The sequence below is a fragment of the Hippocampus guttulatus genome, chromosome 3 (genome assembly GCF_054856545.1).
Source record: "Hippocampus guttulatus isolate MCC_2025c chromosome 3, RoL_Hgut_1.0, whole genome shotgun sequence".
Lineage (NCBI taxonomy): Eukaryota > Metazoa > Chordata > Actinopteri > Syngnathiformes > Syngnathidae > Hippocampus > Hippocampus guttulatus.
Window position 1 is genome coordinate 22,805,115 of NC_141263.1, and position 18,760 is coordinate 22,823,874.

Here is an 18,760-nt window from a genome sequence, read left to right on the forward strand (position 1 = left end):
AGTGTCCAAAACATGCGGCCGCAAATCCGATGATACAACCACAAGGTCGATCATCGAACTACGGCCTAGGGTGTCCTGGTGCCAAGTGCACATATGGACACCCTTATGTTTGAACAAGGTGTTCGTTATGGACAATCCGTGGCGAGCACAGAAGTCCAATAACAAAACACCACTCGAGTTCTGATCGGGGGGGCCGTTCCTCCCAATCACGCCCCTCCAGGTCTCACTGTCATTGCCCACGTGAGCATTGAAGTCCCCCAGCAGAACAAGGGAGTCCCCAGCAGGAGTACTCTCCAGCACACCCTCCAAGGACTCCAAAAAGGGTGGGTATGCTGAGCTGCCGTTTGGTGCATATGCACAAACAACAGTCAGGACCCGTCCCCCCACCCGAAGGCGGAGGGAAGCAACCCTCTCGTCTACCGGTGTGAACCCCAATGTACAGGCACTGAGCCGGGGGGCAATGAGTATGCCCACACCTGCTCTGCGCCTCTCACCATGAGCAACTCCAGAGTGGAAGAGAGTCCAACCCCTCTCGAGAGAACTAGTACCAGAACCCAGGCTGTGTGTGGAGGCAAGTCCGACTATATCCAGTCGGAACTTCTCTACCTCACACACCAGCTCGGGCTCCTTCCCTGCCAGAGAGGTGACATTCCATGTCCCAAGAGCTAGCTTCTGCAGCCGAGGATCGGACCGCCAGGGTCCCCGCCTTTGGCTGCCGCCCAGCTCGCATTGCACCCGACCCCTTTGACCCCTCCCACGGGTGGTGAGACCATGAGAAGGGGGACCCACGTTGCCTCTTCGGGCTGAGCCCGGCCGGGCCCCATGGGTGTAGGCCCGGCCACCAGGCGCTCGCCAACGAGCCCCACCTCCAGGCCTGGCTCCAGAGGGGGGCCCCGGTGACCCGCGTCCGGGCAAGGGAAACTGAGATCCTTTAATTTTTTTTATCATAAGGGGTCTTGGAGCCGTGCTTTGTCTGGTCCCTCACCTAGAACCTGTTTGCCATGGGTGACCCTGCCAGGGGCATAAAGCCCCAGACAACTTAGCTCCTAGGATCATTGGGACACACAAACCCCTCCACCACGGTAAGGTGACGGCTCACGGAGAGGAAATTAAACAGTTGTCCATTGTAAAAAGAAAATAAAAAAAAACGTTAACATCTTCTTTTTTCATGAATGTGGGAATTGATTTTACATGTTCAAAACAGTGAATCTTGTCCGGTCCGGACCTCGGCAGCGCTTAAAACCACTTGACCCTAGAATTGCCCCCGTGGTGATTCAAATTGTGGTTTCCCAATAAGAACGACAAAGGTTGAAGGTGAGTTCTTTATGTGTGTGAGGGTCAATCGCCTGGTGTGCAGATGTAAGTTGTCGACTGTACATTTTGCCCGATTGCCTATTTCATTCGCATTCGGCCGTGTTGCTCTGTGTGCAGTGGGACTTGGGCTTATGGGCTTGAGTTAGTGTTTAATGTAAGGAATTACAGTTGATTGCAGAAGTTAGGTTTTGTGATTAAAGGTTAGGGTTTAGTTTATGCTGTTGGGGTTTGGGACAAAGGTTGGAGTTACACGACATCAGGACGGAGCCTACCTCAACTTTTGAAGCTCCCGAGGGCACGCGTAGTTGATGGAAAACACAAGAAGTAGGTTTTGTAGCGTCATTCCGCTCCCTGGTGGCGAGAAAATAAGTAACCTCCAAGCGCCATTACCTCCGCCTCGCCACTAAGTGGCGACCGAGGATGCACTTCCGCAGAGCTTCCTGTCTGCTTTAAGACAGACCAAAGTCCCCCCTAGCGACGGTACTGCCTGAACAAAATACAAACAATGGGAAAGAAACACAAGAAACACAAGTCAGACAAACACGCATATGAAGGTATTTGATCAATGTATATATTTAACTCCTCGCAACTCAAGGTACTATTTTTCTTCGTCGTTTTCGTTTCAATACTTGATGGTCAGGCGCGAAGGAACGGTCATATATTTCACCGAGGACTTAGCTTCGATGCTAATATCATAACCTCAACTAATAACCACATATATGTGATTATCCTAAACTGAATGTTGAAAATATGATTTTTAGATCAAAACTTCCCGGTGTGTATATTATTGTTCCTTTTACGGTAATTACACGTTTGTAGCTGTCACTGCCCAGAATGTTGTCATTACCTGATAACTGAGCGTCAGCATTTCGATGGGTTTTGCCGTTAGTTTGCCAGCTAGCTAGTTAGCGTGTCTCTCTGGGCTTTTGCCGTTGGCTGTCCAGCGTTTGTCTGGCTGTGGTTTTCGTCGCCTAGTAACCGCTGCGTTTCTATTTTATGATATAACTATGTATGTTGCTGAATTGAAGGCTGCCCATGAGCGTGCAGAGGTCTATCTTAAGTCAGGTGAGTTAAGTCTACTTGAGTCGTGAGCTGTTAAACAGTCCAGTCAGACGTATAATTAGGATCATTTATTATTGTCAAGCTCACTTATGACGTAGTATAGCCGACATGACGCATTTTATTTAACATTAAGAGCAATCTTGCTTCTACTTTTCGGCCTACTCAAGTGACACTTCATTTAAGAAACGCAAAATGCGTCTTAAAATGACTTTAAAAAATCGCCTGCCTCAGCTGCATACGTCTACATTTTATCACGTTAAAAGTGTTGATTTAATATTTCACTTTATTAGGGCTTATTTTTACACGTGTTCACAAAAGGAATGTTGCCCCACGAGAAATCAAGACATTTTCAATGGAGTTCATCCAAGTTCATCCTGATTAAAACAAATATATAATACAAGTTTTGAAGCTTCTATGCTATCTGGAGGAATAAACCAAAACCTGAAAGAAGAAAGTTCACCAAAGCTTTTTTTCCAATAATGTCATTTGTAGAAGAAAAAAAACATGTTTCATTTGAAGGCCATATCATCCAGCACTTGCCTGTCGGCGATTGTTGTTTGTGCAGAATACGCAGAGAGACCGCTCAAGCTGGTTTTAAAGGTGTCTGGCAATGAGGTGACCACGGGGAGCTCCAGCCGGGACACTTTTTACGATGACCAGTCGCCGGACTGTGATAAGGCCAAAGACAAGAAGAAGAAGAAAAAGAAGGACAAAGAGAGGAACTGTGGCACACCTGAAAGCGACAAAGGAAAGAAGAAGGTACTGAAGCATCTGTTTTATTGGTGATTTTTTTTAAAACTGGGGTTTAATTGGGGTTGTGATGGTAGGTGATCAAAAAGAAGAAAGGCCATGATGGGGATGGAGAAGACGAACGGGAAAACTGCAGGACTCCCATCCGATCAGAGCTGGATAAACTGGAAGGTACCTTAAAACAGGCATCAGTCTTTACAGTTCATTATGTTATTATTATTATTTATTTTGTTTTGTTAATGACATCTTCAGCAGAGAAAGAACAAACACCCCTACAAGAAGCGGCGAACCAGCTCATCAGACAGCTTCAGAGGTATGCCACCATTTTGTTGACACGGCCTGATGGTTATTGCTCACAACTACAGCAGTATCTTAACCTTCAGGTGCCCAAAATCGGCAGTTTTTCACCTTTTGTGTTGTTGCCTGGTCATTTATTTTGCTTTGTGCAGCCATATGCAAGCATTGCATTAACTGTCTTTGCTGCAGTTAAATTTTGTGCTACTTGTGTGAGTCTATTACTTGATAGCGGCACCGCTTACCTTTAAGATTCTGCAGACATAGTACGTCAAATAACTAAAGTATCAAACGTATCTGTGTTTAAGTTTGAATATCAATCTTAGTGGTATGAGCGGTATTGACAACTCAAACCTTATCGATCCCCCACGAGCCGGTGTAATGGCGGTCTCATCACAGCATTTTGGTGTTCTTTTTGTTGTACTGTATGGAATGGATTAATGGCGTTTCAATTAATTCCGTGGGGAATATACGAGTGATCTTCGTCACAGAACGAGTTAAGTCAAAGTAACCACTATTCTAATGTATGTATTAATTATGTCACGTGATTTTTGTCATGGACAGGAAAGACCCGAGTGCGTTTTTCACCTTCCCCGTGACAGACCTGATCGCTCCGGGCTACTCGGCCGTCATCAAGCAGCCCATGGACTTCAGCACCATGAAAGACAAAGTCAAGAAACAAGACTACACTTCCTTGGACGAGCTCAAGGTAGGAGTGTTTGTTAAGTATGCACAACAAGTTATATGGGAATATTAAAATAATGGACCCTTTTACATGATGGTAAAATGGCAGACTCCACATTTATTTAGGTTATTGTGCCCCCTGCTGTTACATTTGAGAGTTGCATTTAGTGGCAGGAAGTGGTTCATGTTGATTAACTCAAAAATGGTGTTCATCAGCGATGGATGTGTGGACAATAAAGGCTGTTGAAGATTGGTCGACTCGTCAAGTCTTTCTAAACTAGGAAGAAAACCTTCAAGGAGCAGTTACACTGACTACGACACGGGTTTCGGCTCTCGCGGGTTCTTTTTGGAACGTAACACCCGCGATAAACGAGGGTTCACAGTAACACACTAAAACGACAGCTATACTAATATTTTTTTATTTTATTTTTTCAAATTTATTAACAATTGCGTGTTGAAGACCCGTTTTTAAAAAAATATTCCTGTCATGTTTTTTTTTTTTCCTTCAACATTAAAAAGGTAACAACATTAGGACAGTTAAAGTTCAGGACAGCAAGGTAATCATTTTTCAACATTCTCAAATTTCCTACTTTTACCACAATTCTTCATTTTTTTTTCATGGAAATAAAACCCATAAAAATGATCGGGGGGAAATTTGAATAATTTCACTCATCCTTCCACAATACTCTACCGATTCAAAACCATTCCAACTTCAAAATTTTCATGAAATTCAGGACATCTTGGATAGCATTTTTCACATCCCCAAAATTACCACCTGACAACATTCCAAAAGAAAAGTAGACATATTTCTTTACCTTCTCCTTTCACCTTTTTCAACTGGTTCAAACCTCCTCAGCTCATACAGCTCATCTTGGGAAATATTTTTCTGACCTCCAATATTTTTAGTGGAGAAACACTTTCCATGACAGCATTTCTAAATGAATAAATAAATTGTAAAAATGTGCCTCAGTTATTCAAACAAAGCTTTTTTTTTTTCAGTCTCATGTTTAAAATAAATACATACGGTAACTTAAATGAATTGCACAGGATTTTAGTTCAGCTTTGCAATTTATACCAAAATTGCATTCTCCAGTTGTCAATGTTGTCATTGACTTCAATGTTGCAGATTGACTTCAGGACAATGTGCGAAAACGCCATGGCGTACAACAAGCCCGAAACCATCTACCACAAAGCCGCTCGGAAGCTGCTGCACTCAGGCATGAAAATCCTCAGCAAGGTACACAAATGAGATCCACCACACTGGGGCAGCAGAACGCTTTCCACGCTTTACGCCATTCCTCCACCTACAGGAGCGTCTGGAGAGCCTGAAGCAGAGCATTGAGTTCATGTCCGGTCTGGAGCCATCTGACAAGGCCACCCGGAAGTGCCAGGCTCAAGGGCTGACCTGCCTGGTGACCAAAAGAGAAGCCAGTACCGAGGGCAGCGAGCGCTCGCAGACCCCCGGCACGCCCAGGTTCCCTTCAACCTCTTCCGACCGCTTTTCTCTGACCTTTTATCTTACAACACTCATTATCTGCCGGAATGTTATTTTTTTATGAGCTCTGATTCCCCCTTTAAACGCTTGTTGCGCGAGGCCGCAGACAGAGAACGCCAGGAATGTCTTTTCAGCGTGTCCTGTCTCGTTCTGTGACGTCTTTGTGTGCGTCTTTGTCGTTCTGCTGACTACCAAAAACACATGTGACGCCAAGTATCAAACCGGCAGGTGTGCAGAAACATCTTTCCCACCACGTTACACTGAATTCTTAAGTCATTTACAACCGCTGCAGGAACGGGAATTACAGGCGCACACTTCAGAAGTGGAATGATGTCTATAGCCAAATGCCAACATACTGTTAGTTTGTTCACAGCTAGAATGCTCGCAACCTGCCGACACCCGTGTCATCTAATCCAGGTTGCTCCCATACAAATTGTTGGAATATTGGTTGCCATTCAACCGTAGAAATAGAATACAATACGGGTGGGGGCAAGCACGCTCGACGTTCGCAAGCTAGCATTCTGCTTGTAAATGGTCATTTTATTTATATTTTAAGTGTTTTGCAACCACAAAAGAAGTCCTAATGATTCACATTGTACTCTGAGCAGACTGAAAAGTAGCACAGCAAACCAAAGGCTCTTTTGTCGCCTTTCATTTACGGGCAGACCAGACAAGGACGCCAAGGAAGAAGAGGCTGAGAAAGAGCTTGAGGAAATCCGCAAGGTCATCGAGGAGTCTGGGGGGAAACTGTCCAACCGAATGCTGCAGTGCGACGTGAGCAAACATGTCTGACACGATGCCATGAATGCCTTGATTGAGGTCTGTCTCCATTTTTTTTTTATTTCTCCCACAGTTGGAGTTTAGCAGGCAGAGGCAGTCTGATGGCTCGACAACTCTGGCTTTTGTCAACCCGGCTGATCCGTCAGTAGGAGGTAAACTCGTTAAAAACAACTGCCGTGATACTATGGCATTTGTTGATCAAAACACCTAAGACAAGCATCCACTCAAACTCCTTTGCTGTCGCGCATAAGATGCTAAAAACCAATAGAGGGCATATTTGCAAGACATCTAGGATGTTTAAATCCCATTCCAGACAGGGCTCACATACAGAAAAGTAGCAAAAGCTGAATATTGTCACAACTTTACATTCTGAATTGGGTATTTAGCTGTGTCAGCGACAGGCTCTCCTGCAATGTAAAGGAAAAAAAAAAGTTTAACAACAATAATTGCTTTCAACACACCCGCACGGGAGAAGGGACTGTCAGGTGCTTAAAATTACGGTAAATAAAGAAACCGCCCCTTCTTCCCTCCATTTCCAGCATTCGTGTACACACAAAATAGCAAAAGTGTCGCATCAGAGCCGAAACAAATCATTGAGAATTTCTCTGCCTTTGCCTTTAACTTCGAACCCCTTTCATGTGATCGCTTCCACAGAGGCGGGATACTGCAGCGTCAAGCTCGGCATGATGTCCACCCGCTTGCAAAGCGGCGTCAACTGCCTCCAGGGCTTCCGGGAGGACAAGAGGAACCGCATCACCCCAGGTAACCCCCCCCCCCCCCCCCCCCAAAAAAAACTATACTCTTAAATTCTCCACTGACGCCGACACAAAACCATCTTGTCCGCTTCTCAGTATCCTACATGAGCTACGGGCCGTTCACATCATACGCGCCCGCCTACGACTCCAGCTTCTCCAATGTAAGTAAGGATGACTCGGACCTCATCTACAGCCTCTACGGGGACGAGTCCAGCCTGCAGGGCTCAGACAGGTCAGTTTGTGCTTCCGTAGCAGAAGCATTTTGAGTCGAGTACCGTGACGTGAACCTTCTTGATAATAAATGAGCACAAAGTGTTTGTGTGACCGAGCGATATTGTATGACTTAACTGACTATCGTATAACTTGCTTCACACAAGAAATGACTTGACTCGACTTGCTCGATTTGGACCGCGCTAACTAGGGCCTTGCATGAATCTTGAAAATTTAGACTCGTTGACCTACTGATGACTTGCACGTACGTGACTTACTCCTATCTTTATTCAATAGCTATTATAATAACTAATAAATGAGATCAACACGTGTGGTCAGCAGCTTGTCGGAGTTCCTGTCCAAGTCAGATGAGTATGTGTACAAAATGGCCGACAACCTTCTGGACGCCATGACTAATGGCGAGCATTCGAAAAAGCTGAAGGAGACCCAACCAGTAAGCCTCTGCCCCTGTTTCTTTTAAACACTATGTCCTATTTAGCTTATCACAACAGGAACTTGATTGTGCTTGCGTGTGCCCAGCAGGTGGAGGAGCCTTCCCAAGAGGAAAAAGCTGACGCAGAGGTGAGTCAAGTGTGTTTTTGGATTCAGAGGGTCCACGCGCCTGTTCACCACCGCTTACATTCCAGTGCAAAATGTCAGTGAAAGTGGAGAGGGGAAAAAAAAAAAGAAGAGCCTCACCCGCATGTCATGCTTGGAAGTCAAAGCGCATGTTCTACTGAGCAGCTGTGTCAACATGGCGGCCGCTCACTGTGATCCAAATGGAAACATCTTCAAAACGCAGCCAGCCGAGACCCTGGAGGGGAATTTTGTGTTTTCATTTGCCGCCTGCTGACTGGCCACTGACAGCGCGCACACACTTAGTCTGTATTGTTTGCCATTCTTGGCCTCCCTCCAGTTAACTCTCATCCTCTCGGCTTGCCAGTGACAGCTTATTCCACGTATACATTTCTGCAAGCAGGGTTGCCTGTGAAATCTCTTCAAAAGGGGGCTGCCGTCGTCAGGTTTATAGCCAGTCATCAAATTTTGCTGCCATGCTGAACAAACTCAAATATTTATACCTCAGTGTCGCACATCAGTCTAGTATATATGGTTTAAATTTGGCGGCGATCAAACAAATTTTCTCTCAATTCCTTATTTAAGGACCCCCAAAAAATGTCCAAAATGGCCCCTTCTTGACTAAAATGGCTAACTCCTTGTGTCTCATAGTGGGAGTGGTCCATGTTTGCATGCATTGAAGAATAGAAAAGAATAATTACAATTTGGCGTCATCCCAGCCGTTTGACTCGTATAAAGTTCAAATCTTGTATATTCACAATTTTATCTTTGAATAGCATTTGCATTGGGATGGATACTCAAATAGGGAAATATTTGATAGCTGCAGCCCTACCTTGAGCAATGGCCACAAATAATCGAAATGGCCACTTCAAACGGAAAAGGCGGACTTGCAGGGCCTGATGACAAGTCGTCAAAGCTCACAAGAAAGGTCTGAAGAAGTCATGTCTGAAAAAGCACATGAAGTCTCATTTTATGCCGTTTTATGGGCCGTTTGTAGAGGCCCTTTAAAAAAACACATCGTAGCGATTTTATTCAATTGCTACCAAAAGTGAAACACGAGTATTAGCCAGATGGACGATGCTAGTATATGAAACCAATGAGTTTTTGTCATCGCATGTGGGCAAAGCCTGGTGGGCAATGATTTATGACTAGACATAAAACAAAGGCATTCAGAGACTGTCCTTACTGGCAGAAATGTTAAACAACTCTTCTAACATGGCTGCCTCCGACTAAAATGGCAGACTACCTGCGAGTGTATCAACAGTACCTTTACGTTTCCTCAGTTGTCCCACATGGATTGCTTATTTTTCCTACTTTAGCCACTCCGACCTGACGCTTCGGGCTGCAATAAAACGGAGCCTCTTGCTGCTGAGGAGCTCTCTGGAGGTATACACACATACACAAAAGAAAAACCCTTCAACACAAGAGACGTGAATCAAAGAGAACCAGATGTGCTTCATTGAGGATCAATAACATTGATTGTGTGCATTGTGTGTTGTCGTGGCAGCAGACGTGCAGCGGAAACTGGACGAGACCACGCGGCTCCTGCGGGAACTGCACGAGGCGCAGAGGGAACGTCTGAGTGCCAAACAGCCGCCCAACATGATTTGCCTGCATGCGCCCAGCGCTAAGGAGCTGGAGCTGGGTAAAAAAAAAAAAAAAAATCTGAATAATAATCCTTGTATATTATTAGTAGCGTCATTTCTGGACTACAAGCCACAACTTTTTCCACACGGTATGAGCCCTGCGGCTTCAACTCTTTTGAAATGCTTTTTTAACCTTCCCAGTGTCCCCCAAAACTTGACATTTTGAAGGCCGATCATTTTGCCAAATCTTCACAATAAACTTCAAATTATCAGCACTTTCAGTGAGCTAGACTTTTCAAGGTGTTTGCTTTTAAAATGACGTCAAATTTTTGTGCTCCCCTTGTATTTCCACACACACGAAAATGGACGTTGAACAGAAAAGTCTGACTGTACAATTTTTTTTTTTCAAACCATAAAATGTCATGTTTTTGTCTGTCTGCAGCTGAGAACGTGATGGGCAACCTGGCCGAGTTGACGGGCCGAGTGGCCCCGCGTGACATCAGCAGCATTTGGGCCATCAGGAAGGCCATGGGCATCGTGCTCCCTCCCGAGCACCTCATCGACCTCACCACGGGTGAAGACCTTCGTCTTGCGCAAGCTTTTATGGTCAAACGGCAAAACAAATATCACAAAAACCTCCATGTGCTAGAGAAAAAACATTTTTGAAAGTGGCAACAAATACACATTTAAGCGATACATAAATCCACATATACTTTAAAATTTGCTGTCAACCGGCGTAACCAGCATTGTTTTGAACCTCACGTAACGTCCGTGTTCGTTTCAGTGCACGAGATGGCTGAACCCATGGACACCACGCCAAGCAGTCAGGACGCACTGCCCATCACAGCCGTTGAGTAGCTTAAACATTTTTTTTTGTACAAAATAAAAATCCTCATTGTGTCACATTCAATAAACTTATTTTTAATTCACAAACTTCAGACCCCTTGTGAATAATTTATTTAGAACATTTTGTTCATAAGCAAGAAACGGTCACCTATATAACAGTGTTAATCATAATATCCACACACAGACACGATGGTTGGTGGAATAAGGCCACGAGATGAATGCTCCAGAATCGCTCCTTGAGAGGAGAAATGCCTCACACGTAAGCAAGAAGCAGGCATGACGACAACACACCGGACATGAGATCATGCTTGTCGACGACGCAGCTATAAAGATTGTCCCATTAAAAATACACAAAACATGACCTGCCGAACCACAACACGTGGGTCTTGCTCATTACACAGTAACAAAGCCGACAAAATGATCCACAAACAGAATCCGTTATGTAGACTTTTTACAAAAAGTCTACATAAAAAGGGTTTAGTACATGAGATTTTCTTTCATGGTCATTAAGTACAAAGGTTACAGGCCGTTTTTCCCGATCTTGTCCTCCAAAGGCCATAAGACAAGTTAACAAGTGCATGTATCCTGTAAATGTGTGGAATTTTGGTGGTCCACAATATGAGTCCCCCAAATCAGCCCCACAACATAACTTTAAAAAAGTCGCACGGACGTTTCAAAGACCTTTTCCCAGAATTGACCGACAACTCAGTTCCGTCGTCATCGTGTCAGCAAATGATAAAATCCAGCATGGATGTTTATCACAAAAGGATGTACCAAAATCCACGAAGAACCTATGCTGGGAAACACACAGGTAGTCAGGCGTTTATGTTTGTACGGACCCCACCCCAATTTCCAGTTAATTTGAAATATAACCCATCTTGAGCTCATCCAGCGCAGTTTGACACAATTTCCTGTATTTGCAGCACCACCATCGGCCCACAGCTGTATTACAGTCACTCCTTGTGCTGCGGGAGGAGGGGGCGCGCAAACACTTGCCTCGCAAGTGTTGCATTTTTTGCAGCGTGACCTCCCGATCTCAGCTGAGGCCCATTCCTTGCTGCTTGCTTGTGTCCGTACACACAAAGAAGGTCTTGAGCTCGCCTTTGCCTTTCACGCTGATGAAGCCGCGGCACTCGCATGAGTAGCCCAGCCTGTGAAGCACGTCCGACGTCTCCGCCGTCACCTGCCGGTCAAACGCGCACACGATTCACTCACTTTTTTTGGTTTGGCTTGACACTTGAGCGAAGCGTGAGGTCAACTTTTCTTTGTGTTGCCTGCCAACATTCCAAGCTCGGACATACTTGTATCTTTCCCAGCTCGCCGGTGCTCTCCATCCTGCTGGCCACGTTGACCGTGTTGCCCCAGATATCGTATTGAGGCTTCCTGGCACCGATAACGCCAGCGATCACGGGACCGTGGTTAATACCTGCGTGATGATCAACCGACCACAAAGAAAAGTTAAAACGTTCACCGTGATGAACACACCTGCCTAATTTGGTGGATCATCACATTTTTGCCATTGTGATCAGGTCACACGCAATGGCCAAAATTAAAATGTTTTGCAATTTCGAGTCGCCCATTTGTCGTGATTGAAATTTGGTCGGAACGGGACAAAATGTCGAAGACAAATGGCAGACGTCCCTGTGAGTGACCCACGGTATGGCGTTTGGTGATGGTAGTACACAGTTAATGGCATTCAGGCTTATTTTAATCAACGAAAACTAATGCAAAACTGAAATCGAAAAAAAAAAATGATGCACGAAATACTTGATGAATAGATTGGAGTTAATGCCTTCCCTCGGAGGGCCGTTCTGAGAGTGAAACCGAGTAAATGTTTAAAATCATTACATCGTATTATTACTTATACACAAACAAATTGTTGGATTACTCATTTTGAAAATAAAATATTTTTTTGGTTGGTTGTTCAATTATTGTTTGAGTCTAAACAGGATAACAAAATCATTCCAAAATCTCAACGTGATTCATCACACATGACAAATTGACATTTCAGTACAGATTATAGCAAGGATCATGAAAGTTGACGCACATGATTTGCTTTCGCCGGACACATAAAATGACGTGGTGGACCGGATCTGGCCCCCGGGCCTTGATTTAGACACCTATGATTTTGAGCATTCAATCAACCCTTGGAATGTGGGAGGAAAGCGGAGTGTGTGGAGAAAACCTGCACAGGCACGGGAACAACATGCTAACCCCACACAGGAAGGCCGGGGCCGGTTTCGAACCCGTGATCTCTCTACTGTGAGGCGGACATGCGAAACAGTTGTTCACCGTGCTGCATCTATCTATCTATGTGTGTGAGTGTGTGTGTGTGTGTCCACATCCACACAGAACACCAGCACATGGGGGTGGGGGGGGCAGGAAAATGATGTCTTTTATAGGCTGATAAATCAAGTGCGTAATTGTCAAGTGCTGATGAAATTTGGCAGTGGGCAAGTCACGGGAGATGATACAAGCTTTCTCTTCCATCCTCACACTCTCACTCGCAACAGTTAGCGTGTCGATTTGAGTGCACACTCACCCACGCGCAGCCTGAAGCTGTTGAAGGAATGTCGGTTGATGCCGTCCAACTTGCCGACGAGAGCCACGGCGAACTCCACCATGATGCCGATCTGCGCCTGCTGACGCTCCCTGTCCTGGAACAAACGAATGCCGTTCGGCAAGATGCCACGCATTTGGTCACGTGGACGAGGGGCAGAGAGAGCCAAAATAGTTGTCGAGAATATCTCTCAAAAGTCAAATGCATCCACAAGTGGAGGCGACAGTGCATCAATAGCGATCAAGTTCCTCCATCGCTTTCTGTTCTTTGTCTCCATTAGAGTCCTGCACACTCATGGTCCGTCATCCATGGAGTTTTCGCAGATGTTTATGTTTTATAAATATTTACTGTATATTTTGTAAGCCTATTTTTTTTTATGGGGGGTAACTATCACATATAACAAATATTTCATGGAAAATCCACGTTGCATGTTTATCAGCACTTTTGAGGAGAAGGGAAAAAAAAAAAGGGATTTTCGCTATTCGCGCAATATCCCCCCGCAAATGGCGGGGGCCCGATGTATGTATTGTATCAGGGGAGGGATGGTATTTCATATGCAACAGTGCCCACCTGGTTGTTCTCCTGACCAAGCGTCCCGCTGAGTCCCGCCGCCGCCATGTACGTGCTGCCGATGGTCTTGATCTTCTCGACGCCGCTGAACTTGGGCTTGGACAGCAGCTGTCGGGAGAAGAACGCCATCATCCTGTCAGGCCACGATTCAATCGCGTGCTCCCAAGCCGCGCAGAAGCAAAGAAGCAACGGGACGCCTCTGGTGAACCTCGTCGAAGTCGGCAATGATCTCGTTGAGGAGCCGCAGGCATTCCAGGCCCTCTTTGTTGATATCGCACTCGGTGTAGAACTCCTTGAAGTCGGGCACCGAGGCGAACATCACGCACACGCAGTCATACGATTTGTAGTAGAGATCCTGTTCGGGGAAGGAAAGAAGATTTCCAGAGAGTGCATTCACGCAGCCGTTGCGGCTTAACACGGTCACATAATTACAAATGCTTCCCGATACAAATAAGGATGTGCTGCCGTTTTGGGGACGGCCTGACGTCTCACCTCGTTTTTCTTGTTCTCGCCGACAAAGAGCGAGGCCACGTGAGCGGGCAGCACGTTCTCAAGCAGCAAGCGGTTGAGGTTCTCCCGGGTCTCGATCTCGTCCTGCTCTGTGCGGTTCTTGTACTTGAGCAGGAAGTCCTGGCGAAAGCACGACTCGTTCTGACGTTGACATGCACGCGTGGACGCACGCACACGCACACACGCACACACACACACAAGGATTGGTTTGGAAACGAGGATGATGATGATGATGATGAAGAGTAGAGTGGGCGAGCACCTGTTGCGAGATGATGAGCATGGTGACGAGGAACAAGGTGATGTAGATGCAGCTCATCACCTGGGGGTGCTTCACCAGGCCCACCAGCCTCACCATCGACTCGTCGGATAGGCTGCAGACAACAAAGACTTTTCAGACACTAAAACACAATTTTTTTTTTTTACTACATTTAAATATTTCTCTTTCATATCTCTTATTTATGGCTCCACATTGTTGTTTTTTTTTGCCCCTTGCATTTTTTGTATTTTTATATTCGAAATTTTTACTTTGAGAATTTGTACTTTCAATCATTGAAATTTTTCTGACATTCTATTTTTAATTAGTATTTTTATTTAAAAGATTTAGATTTTATATATTATTTGAATTCTTGTTCAACTTTTGTTGATTTTCTCATTTCGTGTAAATGACTCTAGTTTCCTAATTTTAATTTTTTTCATGATTCATTTTTTATTTTGTATTTCCATTTTACTTTTTCATTTTAATTCACATTTTTTTGGTCATTTTTGTAAATTTGCATTTTAACTTCTTAATTTGAGTTTGCTTTGTTCACATTTTTCTTCAGTTTGTCTTTTAGTTCTTGTTTTTAAAATATAGTTTTTCATTTAGAAAGCAATTTCAATTATTTTCATTTTCATTCTTAATTTTCCTTACTGCAATTTTTTTTGTTATGCAAATGTTTCTCTTATTTCCATATTCTTATGTTCATGTGTACCCTTGTTTTTTTTCCATGTTTAATTTTTTCCCCAAAATGTTTCTATTTGCATCGGGAACAACATGGAAGGAGTCGTGTTCTATTTTGTGTGTAAACAGGTACCTCACGAATTCCAATGACTGTACATACAAACATTTTTCCAGATTAGAAAAAGCAGCAATTTATTTAAGAAAGGCATTTATTTTATTTTTCTTAGGAGACCACTTCCATGCCTTGGATCACATCAACAAACTTTTTTCTGTGATTGTAGATGAAGTAATCGCGAATTGTATTACATAGGACGCGCCTCCCCCACAGGAGACTGCCATGTGTCGCCGCCATCTTTCTGCTACGGCTACCCGGAGGAGACAAACTTACCGACTCCTCAACATGATGCCTACAGCATGTGTAACAGAGGCCATGAATTTTTATTTTACTGCATCACTTGAGGGAATGTTTGAAAGTCATTGGGATGACATTTTGCTTATCCCCTCTGCTGAAGATATTAGCGGTCGGCTTGTGAAATTTGGTTTCTCTGGGGTACCGTAGTACGCGTTCTTCAATATGCATGCGCTTCGAGTTTAGGTCCTTTAATACTATCAGTTCACCACTAGATGGGACTAAATTCTACATCTGTAGTGTCAACTTTTTTTAATGCACATTTTAATATGGATTTATACATGACCCACATAAGGCCCGGAAAGCTTGCTCCGGACCACCTGTCCATCACAATAGCGGTTGCGTAACAGTCTTTCCTACATAAGGCTATAAATCCCTCCTCTATGTGATCAGATACTTGGCTTTTCTACACAGCGCCTTTTTTTAAATTTAATTATTATTTCATTACCGACCTTATCGTGGTATCGAGTCCCACCTGCTGCAGTTGCCCTCTCCGGTAATCTGAGCGTGGAGGACATCTGCGTAGGCCACAAAGAGCCGCTTGTTGGTGCTGAGGATGATGATGTAGTAGACGCTGGACGAAAGGGCGAGGAAGAGCACTTTGAGCTCCAAACTGACGCGCAGGAACACGCCACAAGCCATCAGGGATAGGATGCAGCAGTACACAGAATACTGGCGGGAGAGCCACAGTGGAGACAATTTTAAGTCATATCTATTAGCGTGTTGAACAAAAGTAGATGTCAAAAGTTGATTTAAAAAAAATAAATAAAGACTCACAGGCAGATAGAAGAGTCCTTCCTGTAATCCCAGACGTTGGGAATCGTTTCTGTGACCCAGGGCAGAAACGTCACCACTGGAACAGTCTGGAAAATGTGTCTGGATGAAGCACTGCAGGATGGAAGGAAAGGAAAGTCGGAAAACTGAGCCAAAGAGCAACCTTTTTTTTTTTTAATGAAAACGGGGTCTTGTTCACCAGGTTGAAGATTGCCAAGAGAACGATGACGGCAGTGGTGATGGCGGCCAGGGGGAGGCGCACACACGGCTTCTTCACCACCGCCTCAGAGACTGACGCCAGCCATTGGCAGCCTGACAGCTTCTCTGGAAACATGCGCTACGCGCACACACACACAAGCAGGCAGAGAAGTTCCATGGAGAAAGAAGATATCCGACTTTTATTGTCACATGTGATCTGTGAGGGTCGACTATTCCCGTCAAGGACGCAAATCACTGGGTTAGCTACAGAAAGTAGCAGTGTTATTTTGTCATTTGGGGCCCTGAGACCCTCCACATTTGCAAAGCTTTGGAATATGTTTATCATCAACTAAAAATGCGAATAATAGTATCTTCAGCATTTTTCGGAGCGAGTTAAAAGTCCTTAATATCCTTCTTGAGAATTGCTACACAAGTCAATCATCGTAAACGCGATACTGTCACCGATAAGAACATTTATCAACATTTAACCGAGCTGACCACTACGCTCGCTTTAATGTTCAAATCTTACTTATGAAGAGCGTCACTCGTGTCACTCTTCACTTCATCTCGACTGCATCCTCGACGAACACCGACAGCGGTGCTACTGCTTCCTGGCAAGAGCGACTGGCTCTTTGGGTTCCGCGACACAAATTTGGCGTCGCCCCGATGAAGGTTAAAATCTTTGGTAGTTTTGATATAGATTGTTATTTCTATCGCCTTCTCCTCCTCTCCATTCCACTGGGATGACGCCGGGTTTTTTTCTTTTGTCAGTTAAATTGAAAAACTGCCAACGTGGCCGCCAACGCCACCTACAGTACGTCCTTCCATTGCCTTTGATAGGGACGTCGCCCCTGCCCTACCTGGCTGTCCTGGTCTCTATTTTGGCCTGAGATGTTGTTATAAGGTGAAACATAACATAATTATTTTATTGTTTTCTTTTTCACAATGAATTCTTTTTCAGCATCGGCTCCCTCGAGCTCGATGTCAAATCAAGTTATTATTATACGGTAACACGTCAAGGTATGTCCGACCCGGCCCGCCGCGCCGACCTGTATATGAGCTGCAAAACAGATGGTCAGGGTCAGCAGCAGGACACACGCCAACGCCGCAAACGTCACTCCGAGTATCTGCCGACTGACAGTTATACAAAGCGGTTGGTTGTCAGTTGGCCTCCCATTTTTCTGCACTAATTTCACTGCTGCTGATACTCACTCTCCGGTGACTAACATCTGGATGGAAAAGATGCAGAGGAAGATGACGGCGGCGCAGCCCACGTAGTGCTTGAACATTGGCAAATCCAAGGCTCGGTACTTTGGAGACAATGAGAGAGCATTTGAACGAGAACCAAAATGAGGACAAGGGTACAAGAGGGCTTTTTTTTTGTTATTTGTTTTTTGGTTCAACGTACCTGTTTTTCTAGGTCTTTCTTTGGAAACCAGATGGCTAAACTGCCGCTCTCCTCAGACTTGTACCACTGCCTTGGGGAAGGAGGAGAAAACCAAAAATAAAACAGACCGCTGTGTTAAGTGCGGCAGTTGCTGTCTAAAAGCACCGTGATCTTTTGTGAAATAGAATACCGAGAAGTAATGGATGATTAGAAGAATTAAAATCAAAATGATTTTTCGTAAAACATCTATAATTAATGCTAATTATTCAAGCAAATAATTCATTTATCGCGATTGAATGGATTAAAAAAAATGATAGTTATGTTCTTAAAATAAACCACCCGGGTTCAAATCTCAGCTCAGGCCGTCCTGGGTACAATGTTGACCATACTGTCATATCACATGACAATCTGCCTCACTGGTGGCATGTCGGGGCATTTGTTTTGCAGAAATGTTTCACAGTCAAGAGGTTCTGGGGTCGAATATGGGTCATCGTACATATTTGGAGGACTGAAGTCAAGATGGCGCCCGAGTAGGCAGCCGTCAGCAAGTGCTCTCATGTGCCTTGCTTTTTTTGTTGTTTTTTGGTTTGTTTTGTCACTTTGTGTTTGTTGTTACGTCGTGTGGACCTGATGTGGACTTTTTTCAGCATTTCTTGGCCACGACATTCATCAAGGAGGAGACTCTGTGCTCGGTGGTTGCGCCTTCTCGGCAGCATGAGTATACCAGCACTGTTTTTGCCTGGGAGGAATGTCGGCGCCATTTGACTGTCGTTGCTGGACTGTCCCGGGGCGCTTGTGTCTTGCGCCTGTAATGGGCAGCATTTTTCACAGCCCCGCTTTGTTCAGCGGAGAGATCGGTGCTGTTGAACGGTCTGCGGCTGGATGGATGTAAGGCTTGAGGAGCCGACGATGAGAAGAAAGGAGCGTTAGCGCGGAGCGTCGATGCGGATGTGGAACTGGGAGTCGCGGCTTGGAATTGAAGTGGATTTACATGGGACAGGAGATGTGAGCCAATCTCTTTTTCGTCAATGGACGCTACAGCTTCGTGTTTGCTTCCAAA

General features: G+C 44.8%; 2 protein-coding genes across 9 annotated transcripts in view; one reads left to right on the forward strand and one right to left on the reverse strand.

The window, feature by feature from the left end:
• The first annotated feature begins 1,753 nt into the window (after positions 1 to 1,753).
• brd7 (bromodomain containing 7) lies at positions 1,754 to 10,439 on the forward strand. Of its 6 annotated transcripts, none has more exons than XM_086107467.1 (17): positions 1,754 to 1,868; positions 2,942 to 3,135; positions 3,204 to 3,297; positions 3,379 to 3,439; positions 3,985 to 4,129; positions 5,231 to 5,341; positions 5,415 to 5,578; positions 6,265 to 6,373; positions 6,453 to 6,531; positions 7,034 to 7,141; positions 7,231 to 7,366; positions 7,684 to 7,798; positions 7,885 to 7,926; positions 9,240 to 9,306; positions 9,428 to 9,565; positions 9,949 to 10,080; positions 10,291 to 10,439. In XM_086107467.1, the coding sequence occupies exons 1-17, from the start codon at positions 1,820 to 1,822 to the stop codon at positions 10,362 to 10,364; spliced, it is 1,818 nt and encodes a 605-aa protein (XP_085963593.1). In that variant the 5' UTR covers positions 1,754 to 1,819; the 3' UTR covers positions 10,365 to 10,439. The 6 variants fall into 6 exon arrangements, with proteins under 6 accessions (XP_085963593.1, XP_085963595.1, XP_085963596.1 ...); XM_086107469.1 differs by having other exon boundaries at positions 9,431 to 9,565; XM_086107470.1 differs by having other exon boundaries at positions 7,888 to 7,926.
• Positions 10,440 to 10,446: 7 nt separating this feature from the next.
• adcy7 (adenylate cyclase 7) overlaps positions 10,447 to 18,760 on the reverse strand; it is a 41,212-nt gene continuing 32,898 nt past the window's right edge. For 2 of the 3 annotated variants that reach the window (XM_086107466.1, XM_086107465.1), the window contains 13 exons: positions 17,722 to 17,791; positions 17,526 to 17,623; positions 17,363 to 17,447; positions 16,315 to 16,452; positions 16,119 to 16,229; positions 15,817 to 16,013; positions 14,252 to 14,363; positions 13,975 to 14,133; positions 13,691 to 13,837; positions 13,483 to 13,590; positions 12,895 to 13,009; positions 11,654 to 11,778; positions 10,447 to 11,535 (listed from right to left, as the gene is read on the reverse strand). In XM_086107466.1, coding sequence (XP_085963592.1) covers positions 11,389 to 11,535; positions 11,654 to 11,778; positions 12,895 to 13,009; positions 13,483 to 13,590; positions 13,691 to 13,837; positions 13,975 to 14,133; positions 14,252 to 14,363; positions 15,817 to 16,013; positions 16,119 to 16,229; positions 16,315 to 16,452; positions 17,363 to 17,447; positions 17,526 to 17,623; positions 17,722 to 17,791 — 1,612 coding nt within the window. In that variant the 3' untranslated portion in view covers positions 10,447 to 11,388. The remainder of the gene's footprint in view (positions 11,536 to 11,653; positions 11,779 to 12,894; positions 13,010 to 13,482; positions 13,591 to 13,690; positions 13,838 to 13,974; positions 14,134 to 14,251; positions 14,364 to 15,816; positions 16,014 to 16,118; positions 16,230 to 16,314; positions 16,453 to 17,362; positions 17,448 to 17,525; positions 17,624 to 17,721; positions 17,792 to 18,760) is intronic. The other variant, XR_015100494.1, reaches the window with a different exon arrangement.

Bases quoted from the DNA above. Each gene is read 5' to 3' on its own strand.
- brd7 (XM_086107467.1), top strand. From the start codon at position 1,820: ATGGGAAAGAAACACAAGAAACACAAGTCAGACAAACACGCATATGAA. The intron at 1,869-2,941 runs GTATTTGATCAA...TTGTTTGTGCAG, and splicing joins AGACAAACACGCATATGAAG to AATACGCAGAGAGACCGCTC. The intron at 4,130-5,230 runs GTAGGAGTGTTT...TCAATGTTGCAG, and splicing joins CTTCCTTGGACGAGCTCAAG to ATTGACTTCAGGACAATGTG.